Source organism: Ammospiza nelsoni, chromosome 1 (genome assembly GCF_027579445.1).
Source record: "Ammospiza nelsoni isolate bAmmNel1 chromosome 1, bAmmNel1.pri, whole genome shotgun sequence".
In the NCBI taxonomy this organism is placed as follows: domain Eukaryota; kingdom Metazoa; phylum Chordata; class Aves; order Passeriformes; family Passerellidae; genus Ammospiza; species Ammospiza nelsoni.
In genome coordinates this window covers 108,262,534-108,278,801 of record NC_080633.1, presented here as the reverse complement: position 1 = coordinate 108,278,801, position 16,268 = coordinate 108,262,534, and the positions used below count along the sequence as shown (strand labels likewise).

The following is a 16,268-nucleotide window of genomic DNA, read 5'->3' as shown; positions in this document are numbered from 1 at the left end:
AGCCCGGGGAGCCGCTCACACCTGCAGCCTATGCGCGGCACGCCGGGGCAGCTGTCGCCATACGTATAACTTTTAAATGGAAAATGTCTTTCTCAAAGGCTGTCGATGTCCAGTGGTCTGCAGTCCATGAGCAGTTGACTAGTCCAGGTGTTTCTGCTTCTGTTCCTGTGCTATGTGAATTGGGAATTCAAGAGAAGAGTGTGCAGGATGGAGGAGTTGAGGGTTTGTATTCCTGTTCTGGTGGTATGGCAGTGACGGAGGGCTTGGGAAGGAACAGAAAGTCTACCTGGGGTTGTCTCAGTTGAGAAAAATAATTGCTCTCAGTCTTTGTGTCTGTACCTCTTTCTGTCAGTGCTTTCATCAGCTCTTAAAAATGAGAATGACCCTTTTTGTTGGTATGGATTGACTGTTGCGAATAGTGTTCAGGAAAAACTTGATTTAGAACGTGATTTCTTCTTTGTGGGTTCTATCAGTGCGTTTTGCCCCACTCATTTAAAATGTAGCCATTTCAAACTCTCCGAACTGGATTAGTTTTAAAAACTGCCGAATATTTGTCTGTGCTTTACTAAGTTAAAAGTCGTAATCTGAGGCTATGAGACAGTCCTACTGATTTAAGACTGGGGGTTTCTGTAAGGTTTGTAAGGAGATCATTAACCCGGGTCTATCTTTTCACAGGACAGTCGGCCCAATATGTCAAGACCTCTGATCACTAGATCCCCTGCATCTCCATTGAACAATCAAGGCATCCCCACTCCAGCACAGCTCACAAAATCCAACGCACCAGTTCACATTGATGTGGGTGGGCACATGTATACCAGCAGCCTGGCCACGCTTACAAAATATCCCGATTCCAGGTAACTTTAAAAAGCTTCTTCTGCATGTCTTTGGCAAACTCCTTTTCGTGCTTGGACGTCCTGGGGCTCTCTCAGAATGATGAATTTAGCTCCTTTTGTTTCAAAATTAAATTAGCTTTCTTTGTTAGTAGGCAGTTAGAGACTGACTTTTGTTTCCCTGCTCCACTGTGTTCCTGACAAATGGCACTTCTGCAAATCCTGATGCGTGTGTACTGAAACAAAGCTGGGAGAAAAGAGCACTTACTTTCTACTACCTAGGATTCTGGGTTTGTGCCAAGGCACCCATGCTGTGGTTTGTTACATTCAAAAACTGTAGTGATACTGCATTTAATCCCAAAGGTGGGGGTGTTGGAGTATTTGTTTTGTTTCTTTTGGAACAGTAACCACTCTCCTGTGCTGTCAACACTCCATTTCAGATGTGTCACTCGAGGCAAAGGCAAGGTTGAATGAAATAAACTCCAGGACAGTATTAACTGAATACTTTTAGGACTTTTCAAATAATAGGCTCTTAACTCTCATGTACCTTTTGAATGAAGTATTTGTGACTCTGGTAGCTCACTGATATTAAGCAGAGAACTGCTGCATGTGTGTACAAACGGTGCCTGTAGACTAGCTAAAACAAGAGCACATCTCTAAGAAATCTAGAGTGCATTTAGCAGTGTGTGTGGGCATTACCTGGTGGTGCTGGCAGACAAGCAGTGTGGCTGGAACTCTCAGGGTTGGTCATGAGACAGCAGGCAGTCATTGTGTCCACAGTACAAATCTCTACCTTGCCCTTTGCTGCCCAGTCCTGCTCCAGAGGGCAGGCAGTGCTTCCATTGTGTTCTCTCCAGTCTGAGGGGGAAGATTCTCAGTTTCTTGATGCCACAGCTCTGACCTGCCTTTTCAAAGGGCACAAAGCCCACTTCATGGGACATGGCTTGTTCAAAGCCTGGGTTTCATTGATGCTGCTGCCTCTGCATCACCAGCTCACAGTGTTAGGTGGGCTCAGGCAGTGCTCCTGACAGGCTGGAGGAAGAGAGAGAGCCCTACACACAGCGAGGCACATGGCCCTTCTTGTGACAGCCTCCTCAAGGAAACCCGGCAGAGGGGAGCAAAAGGAGCCATGCCAGAGCCTGGGTCTGCCGGGAGAGATTGAAGTAATGTCTGGGAAAACTTGAACTGTTCTTAGAAAACCAAATCTGGTCTTTTGGGGTTTTTTTTAGAAGCTTCTTGTGTTCAGCTCCTAGTAGTTGTGATGACTTTGTGAATTTTTTCGTAGTTGGAGCAGTGATGGTGTCTGACACTGTTGTGTATGCAGAATGAGAGGCTGCTGCTTCTGTTTTCATGTCAAATTCACAGAGAGAGTATATTAGTTCAAGTGAAGAAACACTAAAATGTCATTCAAAAATGTGTCTGGTGGCAGTGGAATTTAAGCTTAATGTATTCTGTGCTCAATTGAGCCATTGTAGCACTTGAAAGTGAAAGCTATGCCTGTAGTATCAAAGCCAGTTTAATAAATTAAACATTTTAAAAGCTCTTCAAACATAATTTAAAGAAAACCCAAACTCTGAGTTATAGTCATTCTGTTTCAAGTCGTTCTGACATGTGTTTGTGTTTCAGTTCTGACAGTGTCTTTTGAACCTCTTGATGAGTGAATATTTCCAGCTTAGCTGTTAGAACCTGGAATTCCCAGCCACTTCCAGAGCTTGAGAGATTTTTTTAACATTAGCAGCTTCAAAAGAGCAATTACTATACTCGTTTGAATGTCAAGACAATGGCATGAAGCAATATGCCAGTAATCATGATATAGTTGTTTGGGTTTTGTCTGAGATTTTGCCAGGAGGATTTTTCCAGTGGAGGATTGGGATGTATATATGTGTGTATATATATCTGTACATATTTATATAGAGAGAGTGCTAGGTAAAAATTATCCAGTAATATTCAGACATTAATACAAATTGTTTCTTGAAGTCTGACCTGGTCAGTTTCATATCTAGCTAGACTCTAACTTCATTACTCACAAGGTTTTTGTCAACATTGCTTGTATATTTCTTTTTCTGCCAATATCACGTGTGTGAATGCTATCAAAACCAAGGAAGGTCTCATTGATATTTTTGGGCCAGTTGAAACCTCCTGAGACTTACTGTTATATGAAGTATTGTCTATGAGGTCTTGATTATCTTGCCTGAAAGAGCACTGCTCCAGGGATGAGTCAAGGCATCAGTTACAGGCTCCAGCCTGTAACAGGTTGAGACACGAAAGTCATTAGGTTTCTGACTCGTATTACATGTAGTCTAAGGGCCAGAAGCCTAAAATGAACCTTTCATCTGTGGGCCAGGTACCAGAGTCATCTTTCTTTGTGAGATTGAAAGGGTGATATTCAAACCAGCAGCTCTGGAGTCACGCTGACTTGCTGGTGTGAGGGAGACCTATTCTGATGGAGCAGTCTCTGCTTTGGAGCAAGTGCACTCTTCCTTCTCCTTTTGGAGTCAACAGCCCTCATCTTGTACCTCGCTGTTTTCTTCTTCCTGGACAGTAGAGCACGAATTGGAAAGAGCACTTTAAAAAAGAATTCCTTAAATGATATCAGGTAAAGACTTGTAGCTTGAAAGGGATCATTTTCCATAATTCTTCTGTTAGGTTCCCCAACCTGGTTTGTGCCTTGACATGTAAAATGCCTACTGACAGATACCTATTCATCCCTCCAAAGAAACCTTGGTGTGACTGTAAAAGTGTCTTGCTACTGTTGCTGGATCCCTGCCCTTTGCTTCGGAAAGACAATTGTGGGTTTCTCTCAAATGCTCTTGTGCTTGAAGAAGCCAAAGAATCAGACCTGATCTGTGTTTTGGGCAAAAGCTGACTCAGTGAAGCACTCTGACAGACAAGCAGCTTATCTAATGGACGGTTTGAATTGAGTAATCCTAGAATTACAAATTCTGAAGCTAAAATAATGCTTTTAAAAACCCTCAAAATTAATTTTAAAATCTAGTAGCATATAATTTCAAAGAGCCTAGTTATAATCTAGACAAGGGAGACCTATAGTTTTCACAAGGAAAATCCCTTATGAATACTTAAGCTCATCAACAGGCTTCAGATTCCCCCAAGAAACCAGTGGGACCATGCCTCAAACATGGTTTCATGAAGCTCAATAATACAATTTGCCAGACTTAGGCTTTGGGAAGAAGCCTAAGTTTGAATCAGCCTGTCTACCAAGAAGACCTAATGTGAGGTCTCTCTGCTGAAATAAATAGCATTTTTTTTTTAAAGTCTGAGGAGGGAGCAGGTATGCAGCCATCTATGTAGCTCTCTCCACTGAGACTGTAGACCTTGGTGCATTCAGCCCTGCAAAGATTGTACAACCTTTGGTTTACTTGAAGTTACTAGATCTTCAGGTTAGTATCTGGCAACAGTCAGCTATCTGTTAAAGACTTGGGTGTCCAAAAAATTTTTTTAATCGCTTGCTTTTCGAAAATAAAGATTTTTTTAAATACTTTTTTTTTTTCCTACTGCCCAGGGGAAAAAAAAAACTTATTCCAGGAAAGAAAGATCCAAGATGAGGGTCTGCCAAAGGAGCCTTTCTCCCCCAAGAGCTCAGGCACATGCATGCAGTGCCTTTGTTCCCAAAAAAAGGGTCACCAAAAAGCTTGAGGAGAACAGGTTGAGGTGTTAGGATTTATGATTGTGAGGAGAGGAAGCTGTGGCTGGTTAGCTCTGATACTTTAACCCCAGCAGCCTACTCTCCTTCCAGCACACGATCATCTTGCAGCAGGATTGAACCCTTTGCTTGGAGTTGGCATTCCTACATCTCTCAGCCTTAATGCTGTCTGCACGGCATCTACCAAAAGTTATTGTGCACCAGGCTGGGACAACCTCAACTGAATATCAGAGCTGAATGGGAAGATGTTGAACTTTGATCATACAAGCATCAGCTGTCTGATATCTCTGATATCAGCAATATCAGCACTGTTGTATATCTTGTATGCTCAAAGCATCTGAACTTTTAATTAGGTCTGTCCAAGTCATCTGGTACAAATATTTGCATAACACTATGGCATTGGATTGCCACTCCTATATTCCCACCACAGAATGGGAAAAAATCACTTAAAACTTGTATATAACTTTGTAGAGCCTTTTGGAGTATCTGTTTGTGTTGCTACATCTCCCATCTTGAGTTACTCCCTGCATATGAAGATGGATTCTTCTTATACAGTATTTCACAATCCTTCCATATTTCTGCCCAGGGCAATTTCAGGTTTTCATATGAACCAATCCATTCGTGTCCAAGTTTTCTTACCCAATCTTCACTCTCAGCCCTCAGGGAAATTAAATTTCACACACTTGGATCCAGTTAGGACACTGGCATTTTTTATTTTTTTTTATTGGTAAGGGTTTCTTTTGCATCAAGAGCACAGAATTACTTAGGAGATTGTCCTTGGCCTTTTTTGACAGTTTGCAAGAAAGACTTATCCTCCACAAGTTGTGTAGGTAGACTTCCAAGGATGTACTGTGAATCAGGCAGCACTGCTTGCCTGTATCACAGCTCTGGCAGTTTCTGCTATCAGTCCCCAGGTCCAAAACAAACTGACAAAATGGCCTTAGCTCAAACTCCTGCAAATTGCTGCACCATGCTGGAGACTCCTGTCTTGGTAGGAGACCTGCTGAGGTGAGGGTGGTCTGCACTTTGCATAGGCCTCCCTCTGTAACACCTCCATGAAAGCACCCTGTCACAACTTTCCTGCTCACCTTGGAAAGTGCCTCCCAAACTTCTCTAAGTTGTGCTAAACTTGAAGAAATACAAAATTTTCTAACTAATGAGCATTTGGTTATTTGGGTTTTTAAAGGAAAAATTGAGAGAGTGGGTGTTACTGCATCTTTATTTCCACTGTCCTTATTTGGATTTATCTTCCTGAGAGGTACAGATCTATCTGTATCTTTCTAGAACAGCAACATCAAGGGCAAGCTTCTGTGTAAGAGCAAGCCTCTGTGAAAATTTTCAGTATTGCTGTAACCAGCTTTGTCTGCTGTATTAGCATGAATGGTCCAGGTCACAGCTTTTTAATGTTTTGTAACATTCCTGGCAGGAGGGAGATAGGCAGAAGAAGTTGGCAGAGGGTCAGCTCAGTCTTTGTTATCGATCCTGTTTTACTCATCTCGTTATTCACCTTTTATATTTCATCATTTGATTGCTGCATGGTCTTGTGGCAAGGAAGAGTGAGGGCTTGGGATAGGGAAATACATTGACTGTCACTGACCTGTTCTGTGACCCAAGATAACGGACTTAACTTTGAGCTTCACTTGCTTCCTATGAAGGTTAACAAAAAAGCAATTTGTAGAGTGCTTTGCGATGATGATTGAAAGTGTAGAAGATTACTGTCTCTAAGCATAAATATTTATAGATCGAGTGACTGAGATAGAGGTTGATGATGTTGGTATCATCAGTAACATGTATTAATAAAAAATTAACTGTTGATTCATGAGGACCAGACTGAACACAGTCAGGCAGTGCAGTTGTGTTGGTTGGTGTAACCACATACACAGACTTGGACAGAAAATGGAAACAGAACTGCGAATGATACTATGGTTCATGCCTATTTAAAGAAATTCAGAGAATTCACACAACTGATATTTTAAAGAGAGCTCTCTTGCAACACACATCTGTCAATAAAGAGCTTGGAGGGGTATTTTCTGGTCCTGGCTGAACCAAGATTAATTGTAGCTCTAGGTATGTATATTGAATTTAGTGTATATATTGACCTCATTTTGCCTCAATTAATGATCACCACAGGTCAGTCATCACTGTTGCCTCAGTAGAAGTAAATATTTTTCAAATTGTAGTCCTGTAATATGTTTAATTTGCAAGGTCAGCAAGTTGCTGCTGTTGCTTGTGGCTGGTGACTGGTGAAAGAAATGGCACCATCAGCTTAGCAGGTTCTCACATCATGTGGTCAGTAACTGGTGGTGAGTCATCACTGAAAAGGGCACAAATTGATATCTGTCTTCCTGTTCTAAATGTCTGTAAAAATGGGCTTATGTGTATTTATTTGGAGGGTAAAAAGTGGTGTCCTGTACTTGTTCGATGCTTTTGCATTCAAATCTGTAAAATGACAGTAAAATCAAGATAGTGGCTTGTTGGAGAGCTCTTTGCATATATGCAGAGCCAGGGAAAGTAGATGTGCAGACTTGATGCTACAGGGGTTCATTACATGCTTGTTCTGGCTGCCTGGCTATGACAGTGAATAAGGAAATATGTTCAGAGGAATAAGTGTCTATGTTCAGCAGTGTTAGAAAGCTAAAGACTTCAGCTCCTTATTTCTGAGGCTAGTAATCCTCAGAAGTAACAATCATTTTTTCTTGAGGGGAAAGAAGAAAATCCATAGCCATATAATCAGTGTAGGGATTCCTTTGCCAGTTGGCTTATGTGGGTTTGTAGGGGTTGGATCAGCCTGTAAGTCCAGCAGAGGGGAGGTTGTCAATAACTAGTTTAAGGGCCTGTGCTTTGAGAAATCATTTGATTGCAAAGGCTGCTTGGAATCCTTGGTGGATGGAAATTTGTGGATGGGAACCTTACAACTTTTGTATTTTTCTGCCCAATAGCATGGTTTCATAAGCGAGACTGAAGGCACCCAAGCAGTATTTCTTGCTCTGCCTGACCAATACCTGGGAAGATAAAACAATATTCTGAGTCTCTGGGTCTCACTGACCTAATAAGAAAAAATCCCATTAGGAACTGAGGTGGCACAGAAGTATTCTGCTTATTGGTCACTTCTCTTAGGGCCCAGGTTTGAACCATAGTCATGAGGTTCAGTGGTTTGTTTTGCCTTTTGCTGTACTTACAGAGGTTCCTGATGGCAAGGCGTGTGTTAGCACAAGGTTTTCATTCTGCTCCCACATAAACTGTTTGTACTTCGTTGGTCTTTCATAAATTGCAATATAGTTGCTAAGCAAATTGGCATCTAGTACATACATAATTGCAGAAGCTAACACATTTGGCTTCCAGTTTTGCTGTCAACACCCGGCCACCTCTTGGGTGTGTTTGAAGCTTTAGGATATAGATTCCAACTTCTGGCTTACTTCTTTCTGGTGATGATCAGCCTTCTGGCTGGGTTTCATGTATACAAGTATGCTTGCCATTTGGGGATGTATTTGCAGAGGTTGCATAGGAAATGGTGAAAACTGCTCAGGACTCAATGGTTATCTGCAGTCATTTAAATGCAAATAAGGCACAAATGTTGTGTTGGCCAAGGGAATGTCACCAGTTCCTGTTATGTGAACTTTTCTTGTAACTTAACCAGTCTGCAGTTTATTCAAATATCATAACCAGACAAGTGTCATCTGGCAAGCTTTATTCTCCTTTTGTCTTTTGTTCTCAACTCTTTTTTTTTGGCCTTTGTCTACACCATGCAAGATGTTGATGTCTCTTTGACTCTTGCCTTTCAGTATCTTTTTTTCTGTCCCTGTTCTGCTCTGAGCATTGGCCCTACTTCTGTCAAGTAAAGTCCCTCGTTGCATTGTCTTCATTTCTTTTTCGTACACACTTTTCTATCTCTGTTGGAAGGAGTCAGAGCTCACAGAGGTCACAAGTGATCTTTACCTGACCAGATCAAAGCACACTGCTGGCTTGCTTGTCCTTTTCCCCCCACACATGTATGGTTTTCTGGCTCTTGTTAATAGTGAGCTGTCTTAGAATAGATAAGCAGCCAGCATGTTTTAAGGATATCTCAGATACTGCTTTTGCTCTTAGTGACATCAGTTCAGGGATGTCTCTGAGACTCATTCACATTGATTCCTTTCACTGATTCTTTAAATCAGTATCAAATACATTGTTTCTAGCCCTAATGTGTACATTAGCTTGGGTCTGTAGGACTCTTCCAGCACAGTTGCAGCTCTCTGCAGAAAATGTGAGCACTTTTCTGGGCAGTTTCAAGGCACTTTCTGCTTCTGAGAACCAACGGGCTTCTGTAACCATTTGAAAGCATTATAAGCTGAGCTTGTAGCTGCTACTTGTGGACTGCTTTGCAGGGACATGCCTTTAGGAGAGCAGTGGGCTCACAGTCACTTTGCCATCCAGCCCTTCCTCCGTGCAGCAGCGTGTGTGCAGACACTTGGGTAGCTCCGGTGCTCAAAGCAATCCAGCGCAACACTCCACCTGGACTCGTTTTTCCTGCTTCCAGCAAACTCAGCTGTGCCACGGCTGGTACCCAAGCTAATTACTGAAGACCTATCTTTGCAATTTCTTCACACTGCTGCATTTTGCAGAACAGGCATTCGGTGATGGAGAGCAACACTGGCAATTCAGCTTCTGTGAATCAAAAACTTTCAGTTTGCAAAGGATTAAAAGAGGTAAAGGGGGAGAGTGACAGAAAGATGAAAGGGTTTTATTCAGAAGGTGAGATAGTTGCACAAAGCAGTGTTAAATGCAATGGGATACGCTTCTACAGTTCAGCAATTTGGAAAGATAAATTCTACCTCCTAGACCACAATGGGGTTTTCTTGATAAAATGTGAGAATCCTGTCAATCAAACGGTAGACATAATTGTTCTTTAAGTGACCTATTAACATCTCATTCCTTTTAATTAAAAATTGTATTTAAGTTCTCGTTCAGGCCATATTTGAACGGTAAAAACTCTTTCCACATGAGGCGTGTTGCAGGTGAAAGGCTGTCACAAGCTGTGTGACACATGCAAAACAGGAGTGATTGAAGTCCCAGTGCAGCAACATGTGGCTTGCCTTTGGCTCCCTGCTGACACAGAGGGAGATGGAGGGATAAGCACTATCTCACAGAACCACACCCAAACCCTTTGCATTCCTTGCCTAAGAAATTGCTTGTAGTTGCTTATTGTGGCATAGAAAGTTATAATATACAGCATTTGCCATAAGTGTGTCACTTCAGAGCAAATGATGGATTATGTCCTTCCACACCCCAAAAGTTGTTCTTTGTTCTGCAATTAAAAAATAAATGTTGCAATGTTGAATTGGAAATATTTTGTGCCGTACAATAAATTTGTTTTGTTAGGTTGCCTGGGTGTAATTGCAGCAATGTCACTGCATTAAACCCTTGTCATGGGGCAATGGTTTCCTGCCCCTGTGCCAGTGCCAAGCACTGCTTTGCTTAGCAGCTCTATTGCTGTTTATCTCCGTCAGCCCCCGTGATTATTTTGCTTCTGTGAAACTTTTTTTTCCTATTTTGTTCCATGCACACTATAAATTATGGTTCTGTTGGAGTGCTAACCATAAATCCCAAACAGTGGGAAGCTCTGCCATGCCAGAGTGGCTCAGCTGGGAGCTGGTTTTAGGTTTGCCCAAACTTGTCAGTGATAGGAGGGGAAGAAGGTGCTCCAAACCGTGACGGTCTGCTGGGCCCCTTTACCCATCTGAAAATTGATCCCTCTTAAACAGTTTAGAGGACCCTCGGGGTCTTGCAGCTTACATAAAAAATGAAAGCCCTTCCTGTCTCAGAGCAGTGCAAGCAGTCAATACAAAAGAGAAAAATGATCTTTTAAGTGTATCCCATTGAATCCATTATCTCGAGAGCCCGTGCTTGATGCTTCATCAAAACATCATCGTCTTGGTGATGCATGGGGGAGAGGGTGAGGGGGCATTTGGGGGATTTCAGAGAAAATGCTGCAGTACTCTCAGTGCCACAGGACAGGCTAAATGTGATACAAGCCAGAAAATGAGAGCTGCAGAAAAACTGATATGTTCCTCCTTATAGCATATTGAATTTTGCATGTTTGAAAAGCAAATCTTTCAGGAAAAGTTTTGAGTGTTTCTTTTGTGGTAAGAAAGTCCTGTTGGGCAGCTTGTACAGTAATGTCTTTGCTTTCAATGAGAACGTAAATTTGCAGGGTTTTTTTTTTCATTACAATGATAAAGATAATAAAGGAGCAAATAAAAACCAGTGTTTGTACCATGACTACCTTCTACCCTTGTTGTGGGAGGTAGTAATAGGGTTGAACTGCTCTACCATTACCTCAATTGGTGTTGGTTTTCTGGTTCTCATGAGCAAGTGTCAGGATTGTTAGTTTTTAAATGCTGAAGTTTTAAAAATCTTTGCATGTCTCTACTAATGATTCATATGTTTTTCTTAGGCTAGCATGAAAGGAAAATCATTGATTTCTGTTGTTCTGAGTTTGAAGTATTTATAGCAGCACAGTGGAGTTTTTTACCAGATTACAGGGGTAGGAGCTGATCTCTTGCCATCAGTGTTTCCTTACTGGAAATAGTAAGAATATTGCTCTTTTGCTGGATTATGAGCAGTAAAACAGAAGAACTGGAATTTGTTTTCAATAACCAGTAGCATCAGTAATTCAGAAATACTACTGAAAAAGGTGTGTTTTTTTGGAAGACAGAACAACAAAGAAGCACTATTTCTGAATGTAACTGTGCTGTCAAACACACATCCTTTGGGGTGTCCTCCATTTCCTTTGGTGAAAGCCTAGCTTAAATAAACTGAGCAGTAGGCAGAGGGTGTGTGCCTTTGCACAACAACATACACCCAGATGCTTTGCTGGCCAGGGTGATCCCAAAGGCAGAGTGCTGTCAACATTCCTAATTGGTTATTACCCAATAACACACACCCTCCAGTGTCTTGGGACTACAAAACACTTTTTACCTAGCCTTCCTACATGAATAATGAAGCACTTCAAATATTCATCCAATTATAGTCAGCCTCTCTCTTGGCTAAGGATTGCCAAATGCAATTGGACATACTTCTGACATAGAATTTCAGGCTATATCTATGTTGGAAGGGTTTAGTCATAATTCTTGACTTCTGGGGAGAGATTAGATATCACCATGATGGTAATTTCTCCAGCCTCAGAAGCTGAAAAGCTATTCACTTTTGCTATGAAATTCTAGTTTACTAGCGGTATAATGTGGGAGTTTTAGAAATATTTTTTTCATTTTTTACTTGGAGCTTGTCACATGAAACTGCTCGTGTTTGTTTGAAATAACGAGATGTTTTGCTTTTTCTCCAAGTGCTGTGGCTACAGCTGCACAGGACTGAAGTTGCCATAAAGCATGTGAAAAGCAGTTAATGTTTACTTTCAAACATGTAAGCTATATTTATATTCACCTTATTTTTTTTCTGAATATTTTGCTGCCCAGCACAATTGACTCCTGATGTGCCAGTGACTGACTTTTAAGTACGTTTTTCTCATGCCTTGCTAACATTTTCAATAACAATGTCCTTATCATTTGCAGAATATTAAGGTTTAATTTTGCTTTACTGGCCTCTCCTGTGTATGAGCTCCCCTGAGTGATAATCTTCCCTCTGGCCTTTCAAAACCTGATGAGGGTGGTGCTCTGCTCATGGCAGCTTCCAGCCCTGCTGCAGTAATGCCATGGGGAGCCACTCTGGCTCCATCATGCTGCCACAGAGAAAAGCCCAGTGTCCATGGCTGGAGATGCAAAGGAGATGCATGAGTAGGGAAGTGGTGACAAATGTTATTCTAAGCAGATTGAAGCTGTCAAAACAGTGGCAGGAAGGATACCTGCCTGCTTATTTCCCCTTTGGAAGAGCTTATGGGAAAGGGAAAGGAGAAAAACTGCTGCTTTTCTGTAGCTAAAGCGTATTTGGAGGCTCCACTTTTCATCAGACATTCTCATTTTCCCGGTTTCTAATATTGCAGTCTCATAAAGCTGGGCCTTGGGCCATGCCTCTCATACTGGCCTTCCCTTGCTTAGTAGCTAACCTCGATAAACTCATCAGCAGAGCTACAATTGCACTTCCCCACTTCCACTTTGGATTAATGGTGTAGCTGAATGGATGCTGCTCTCCAGACCACAGAGGTCTGATTCTAGGTGAGCATTTAATTCCCCTCTTGGGAAGTAGAAATAAAAGCCCTAATCAGGTATGTTTCATGCTACTCTCTTGGGTAGGCTCAACAAAATGAAGGATGAAAAAGATGCTATTGGAAGTTGCTGCTGTCTGCTATCATGACAAGGCATAAAGCACTGGTTTGGGTGCAACTTTCAATTGTGTTTAGCTTCCATGTGGGTCGGTTTATTATTTCCTATTAAAATGCAAAGTAGTTAAATCAGAGGCATAAGCCCTTCTTCCTTTTGTTTATTAATGAAAACCTGGAAACCTGATAAACATGAATGGCCCTGGGAGTGATGAAGAACATAGTTTGGTACCGTGTAAAAATGTAAAGTTGGCAGTGCAGTTCCTATTCAGAGAAGAAAAATGAGTCATGTTGTTCTGCAAACCTGAACCTGAGCCTGCAGAAACTCTGCTGGGCTGTGCCCGGCTGTTTCACTTTGGGACAACTCATCTGCAGCTCTTCTGGGAGTGTTTCTTCCAATACCCCTTTCTGTTGCTGTGAAGGACTGCAGGAAGGGCTCTGTCCCTTGACCTTGCATGACAGAATATTTTTCTTTGCAGTGCGCTTCCATTGGGAAAGGTGATGAAAGTTTTATCGGTTGGAAATTGCAAAGGCTGTAGACAGAACACAATAAATGGGGTGATATCCCAAAAAAGCAGTCAGTGACATCTAGTCCTGATAAAGGTCAAGTTTGTTGTAGCACATTGCTGACTAAATGCACATCCATCATAGCAGAGAGTTTATTTTCCTCACTGATGTCCTAATATTATTCTGCCGTAGTAACAAAATATTGGCAGTGGTAGGGCAGGTAGTGTGGAGGGAGTTGATGCCCCTGCTCTGCAGTGACTCCACATGCTTCAGCCAGCAAGAAAGTGTTGCTGTCAGCTCTCCCTGCTTCAGAGTTGAAGTGAAGCTCCTTCATTGTCATGTCTGAGTCTTTATTTCTAATAAATAATAAGCCAGTGATGTGCTCCCAAAGTTAGATGTGGAATTTAATTTTGCCTGCGTTCACAGACCATGAAGAGCAAACATATTGTGTCTGACTTCAATCTTGCAAAGCAGCCTGAGCTGCTGTCCACAGTCACATGCTGGCTGTTTCTGAGCCCCTCAGTATTTGTTTAGCAGAGGATTTTCCTTGAAGATCAACCAACTCTTGAAGCACAGTGGAGAAATACCCCTTCCTTTTGTCATCCTGTTGTGAGGCTCAGTTCTCTGTAAACTCTTCTCAGGGATCCCTGCAAAGCTGTTGATGCCTTTGTGTTACCAGTGTGAGTGGCAGACTCGTTCTTTACTGCAGCATTAATCCCTGGGGCAGGTCTCTGCCGGAGGTCTTCTGACATCAAAGCACACAGATAGATGTTGGTGGCAATTAGAGGCAGCAAAGACGGATTGTGTGCCTGCACCCACTGTGGCTGGAGCTCTGGGTGGGCTGCAGGATTCAGGGATGGAGTGGGCACAGCTGCTGAGCAGTAGGGCTTGGGGAAAGCATCTGATTCAAGGGGCAGCTGCAAGCAAATGAGCCCTGTGGTCTTGCTGCTCTTGTTGACTGTGCTGCTGCAGTATCAGTGGTGATACAAGAGCCCAGCCTGACCTCAGATGCCTTTTCCCTCCTGTTAAAACCCATCATGGTGCTCACCAGTAGGTTCTGCCTTCTGCTGGACAACTGGGAAACTCAGTTCCATTTTGCCTCCGTCATTACTTGTGGGTAGTTGTCTTGTGGTGTACACTGAGGGAAGAAAAGCTGCGCAAAAGTGAGGGGCCAAGAACTGCACTGTCAGCTTCCATCATTGACGGTGAGGTTAAAACAAATAAATACAGACTCTTGTGCATAGGGTGGTTAGCAATATTTAATTTGATGGTCTGACTTCCTAGTCAAAGTTGGTCGTTTTAACACATTATCTTTCTCCAGACTTCTTCCTTTCATGGTGCTAATTGGCTTCTGCCTGCCACGAAAAGAGGAGGTTTTTAGGAAGGTAATGGAAAATAATCAAAATCAAGCTATAGCCCCAAACTGTTTGCAACACCAGTGGCTTTTGGAGAGATGGGGCTTTGATGAAACAGTGCAGCTCTTGATTACCCTAAACTATTTTCAGTCTTCTGCAACTTTCGATAACGTGGTTCCGTAGATCTCCTGTAAAGATAGCAGAAAACAATTTATATCTATGCCTTGGGGAGAGGAAAGAAAAAAAAAAATCAGAAATCTACCAAGACACCTGGATTTCTGCAAAATTAAAATTTTATTACATTCACATATACAGCAAAAAGCATTGGTATTAACTAAGTACACAAGTGGAAGGAATAATGCAAGGTGGTTGTAATATGTTTGATTTTCAACAGAGGGGAGGAGAACTTTCTGGAACAGTTTTCTGTCCCCAAAAATGCCTGTATTAGAACTTGCATTGTTCTAAAAAACTGTAGGTTTGCGATTCATTATTTTTCTCAGTAAATTCTTAGCTGTTTTTTCTTCTTGTTGTTAAGGAAATCCTGGTCTTTTGGTGTACATATCCCTGTTGCTTCTTGAGAAGTTTTTTTTTCCCAGTATTAGTGCAAGCTGCAACTTAATTCATTTATATGAGGGTTGTGTGGTGTTACTAACATCTGGAAAAAAGGGCAGATGCAGTATGGAGAGTCCCTTAGAAAATGGTGCTTTTTTCGCTTCTGTTGTTCCAAGTGTAGTTATATTTTCCTCTTTTTAGAGAAAAGCCTCACAGTTAAGTGAATGCAACAATGAAAACCTACAAACTCAAGCAGTAGTCTGCCTCATCAGCAGCATATTTCTATTAGTTCCAAAGCAGCGCTCAGCTTAATAGGCATTTTCTTGTTTATTAGCAGCCTGGAACCACCCCAGGAAGATTTTTACTATTGCGTTGTGCTGGTTTCCACCAGGAAGATCACAACGGGTGTAGGACATATCTCCTCACTGCTGTAAATCCTCCAGACTGATAGAGTTGAGCTTGTTTGAGTGTTTCTCCACAGATCATTTCCCACCTGCATTCAGCATTTATCAGTCGCTGCGTGACAGAGCTGTTGCAATCTTTGGGGTGCACCATCACTGCTGCGGTGGTGCACAAGGTGTGCGTGGATGAGAGCCAGCCCCGTGTGGGTGGGCTGCCCTCCACAGCAGTCTCTGTCTGTCCTTGGGCTGTAGCCTGATTCTACAGTCAGCTCACCTCAACACCCTACTAAAACACTTGAGGCTGACTGCCTGCATTTAGGAAGCAGGGCTCCTAAATGTGACTTTGGATGTCACTCCTCTGTATTCATGTAGTGAAGCTGTAGCTCAGGAGGAAGCTCAGACCAGTCAGCTCCTCTGTGTGAGAGTAACCTGACCTGCCGGGTAAAAGAACTCTTAAATTGAAAATGTTGCAAATTCCTGTGCAATTTAGGAGCACTACAAACTTTTGCTCTGAACTTAATATCATATAAATTTGTAATTTTTTATTTAATAGAGCCTGACTTTTTAAGAATTGAAAAGAGTGTTTAGGAAGAATGTTAGATTTTGTTTAATTTGGTACAGTTAGTTTCTGGTCATTTTTGTGAGTGGGATACACTCACCTTGACATGTGAAGCTGACGCCTGTGCAGTTTCTGCTTGGACTCTGTGGCTG

The 16,268-nt window shown here is 42.1% G+C and overlaps 1 protein-coding gene across 3 annotated transcripts in view; it reads left to right on the top strand.

Annotated features, from left to right (window-relative positions):
• The window catches only part of KCTD1 (potassium channel tetramerization domain containing 1), a 69,689-nt gene that overhangs the window by 35,226 nt on the left and 18,195 nt on the right, over positions 1–16,268 (top strand). For 2 of the 3 annotated variants that reach the window (XM_059488839.1, XM_059488856.1), the window contains exon 2: positions 676–854. In XM_059488839.1, the coding sequence (XP_059344822.1) occupies positions 676–854 (179 nt within the window). Of the gene's footprint in view, positions 1–9; positions 223–675; positions 855–16,268 lie in introns of those variants that run through there. The other variant, XM_059488848.1, reaches the window with a different exon arrangement.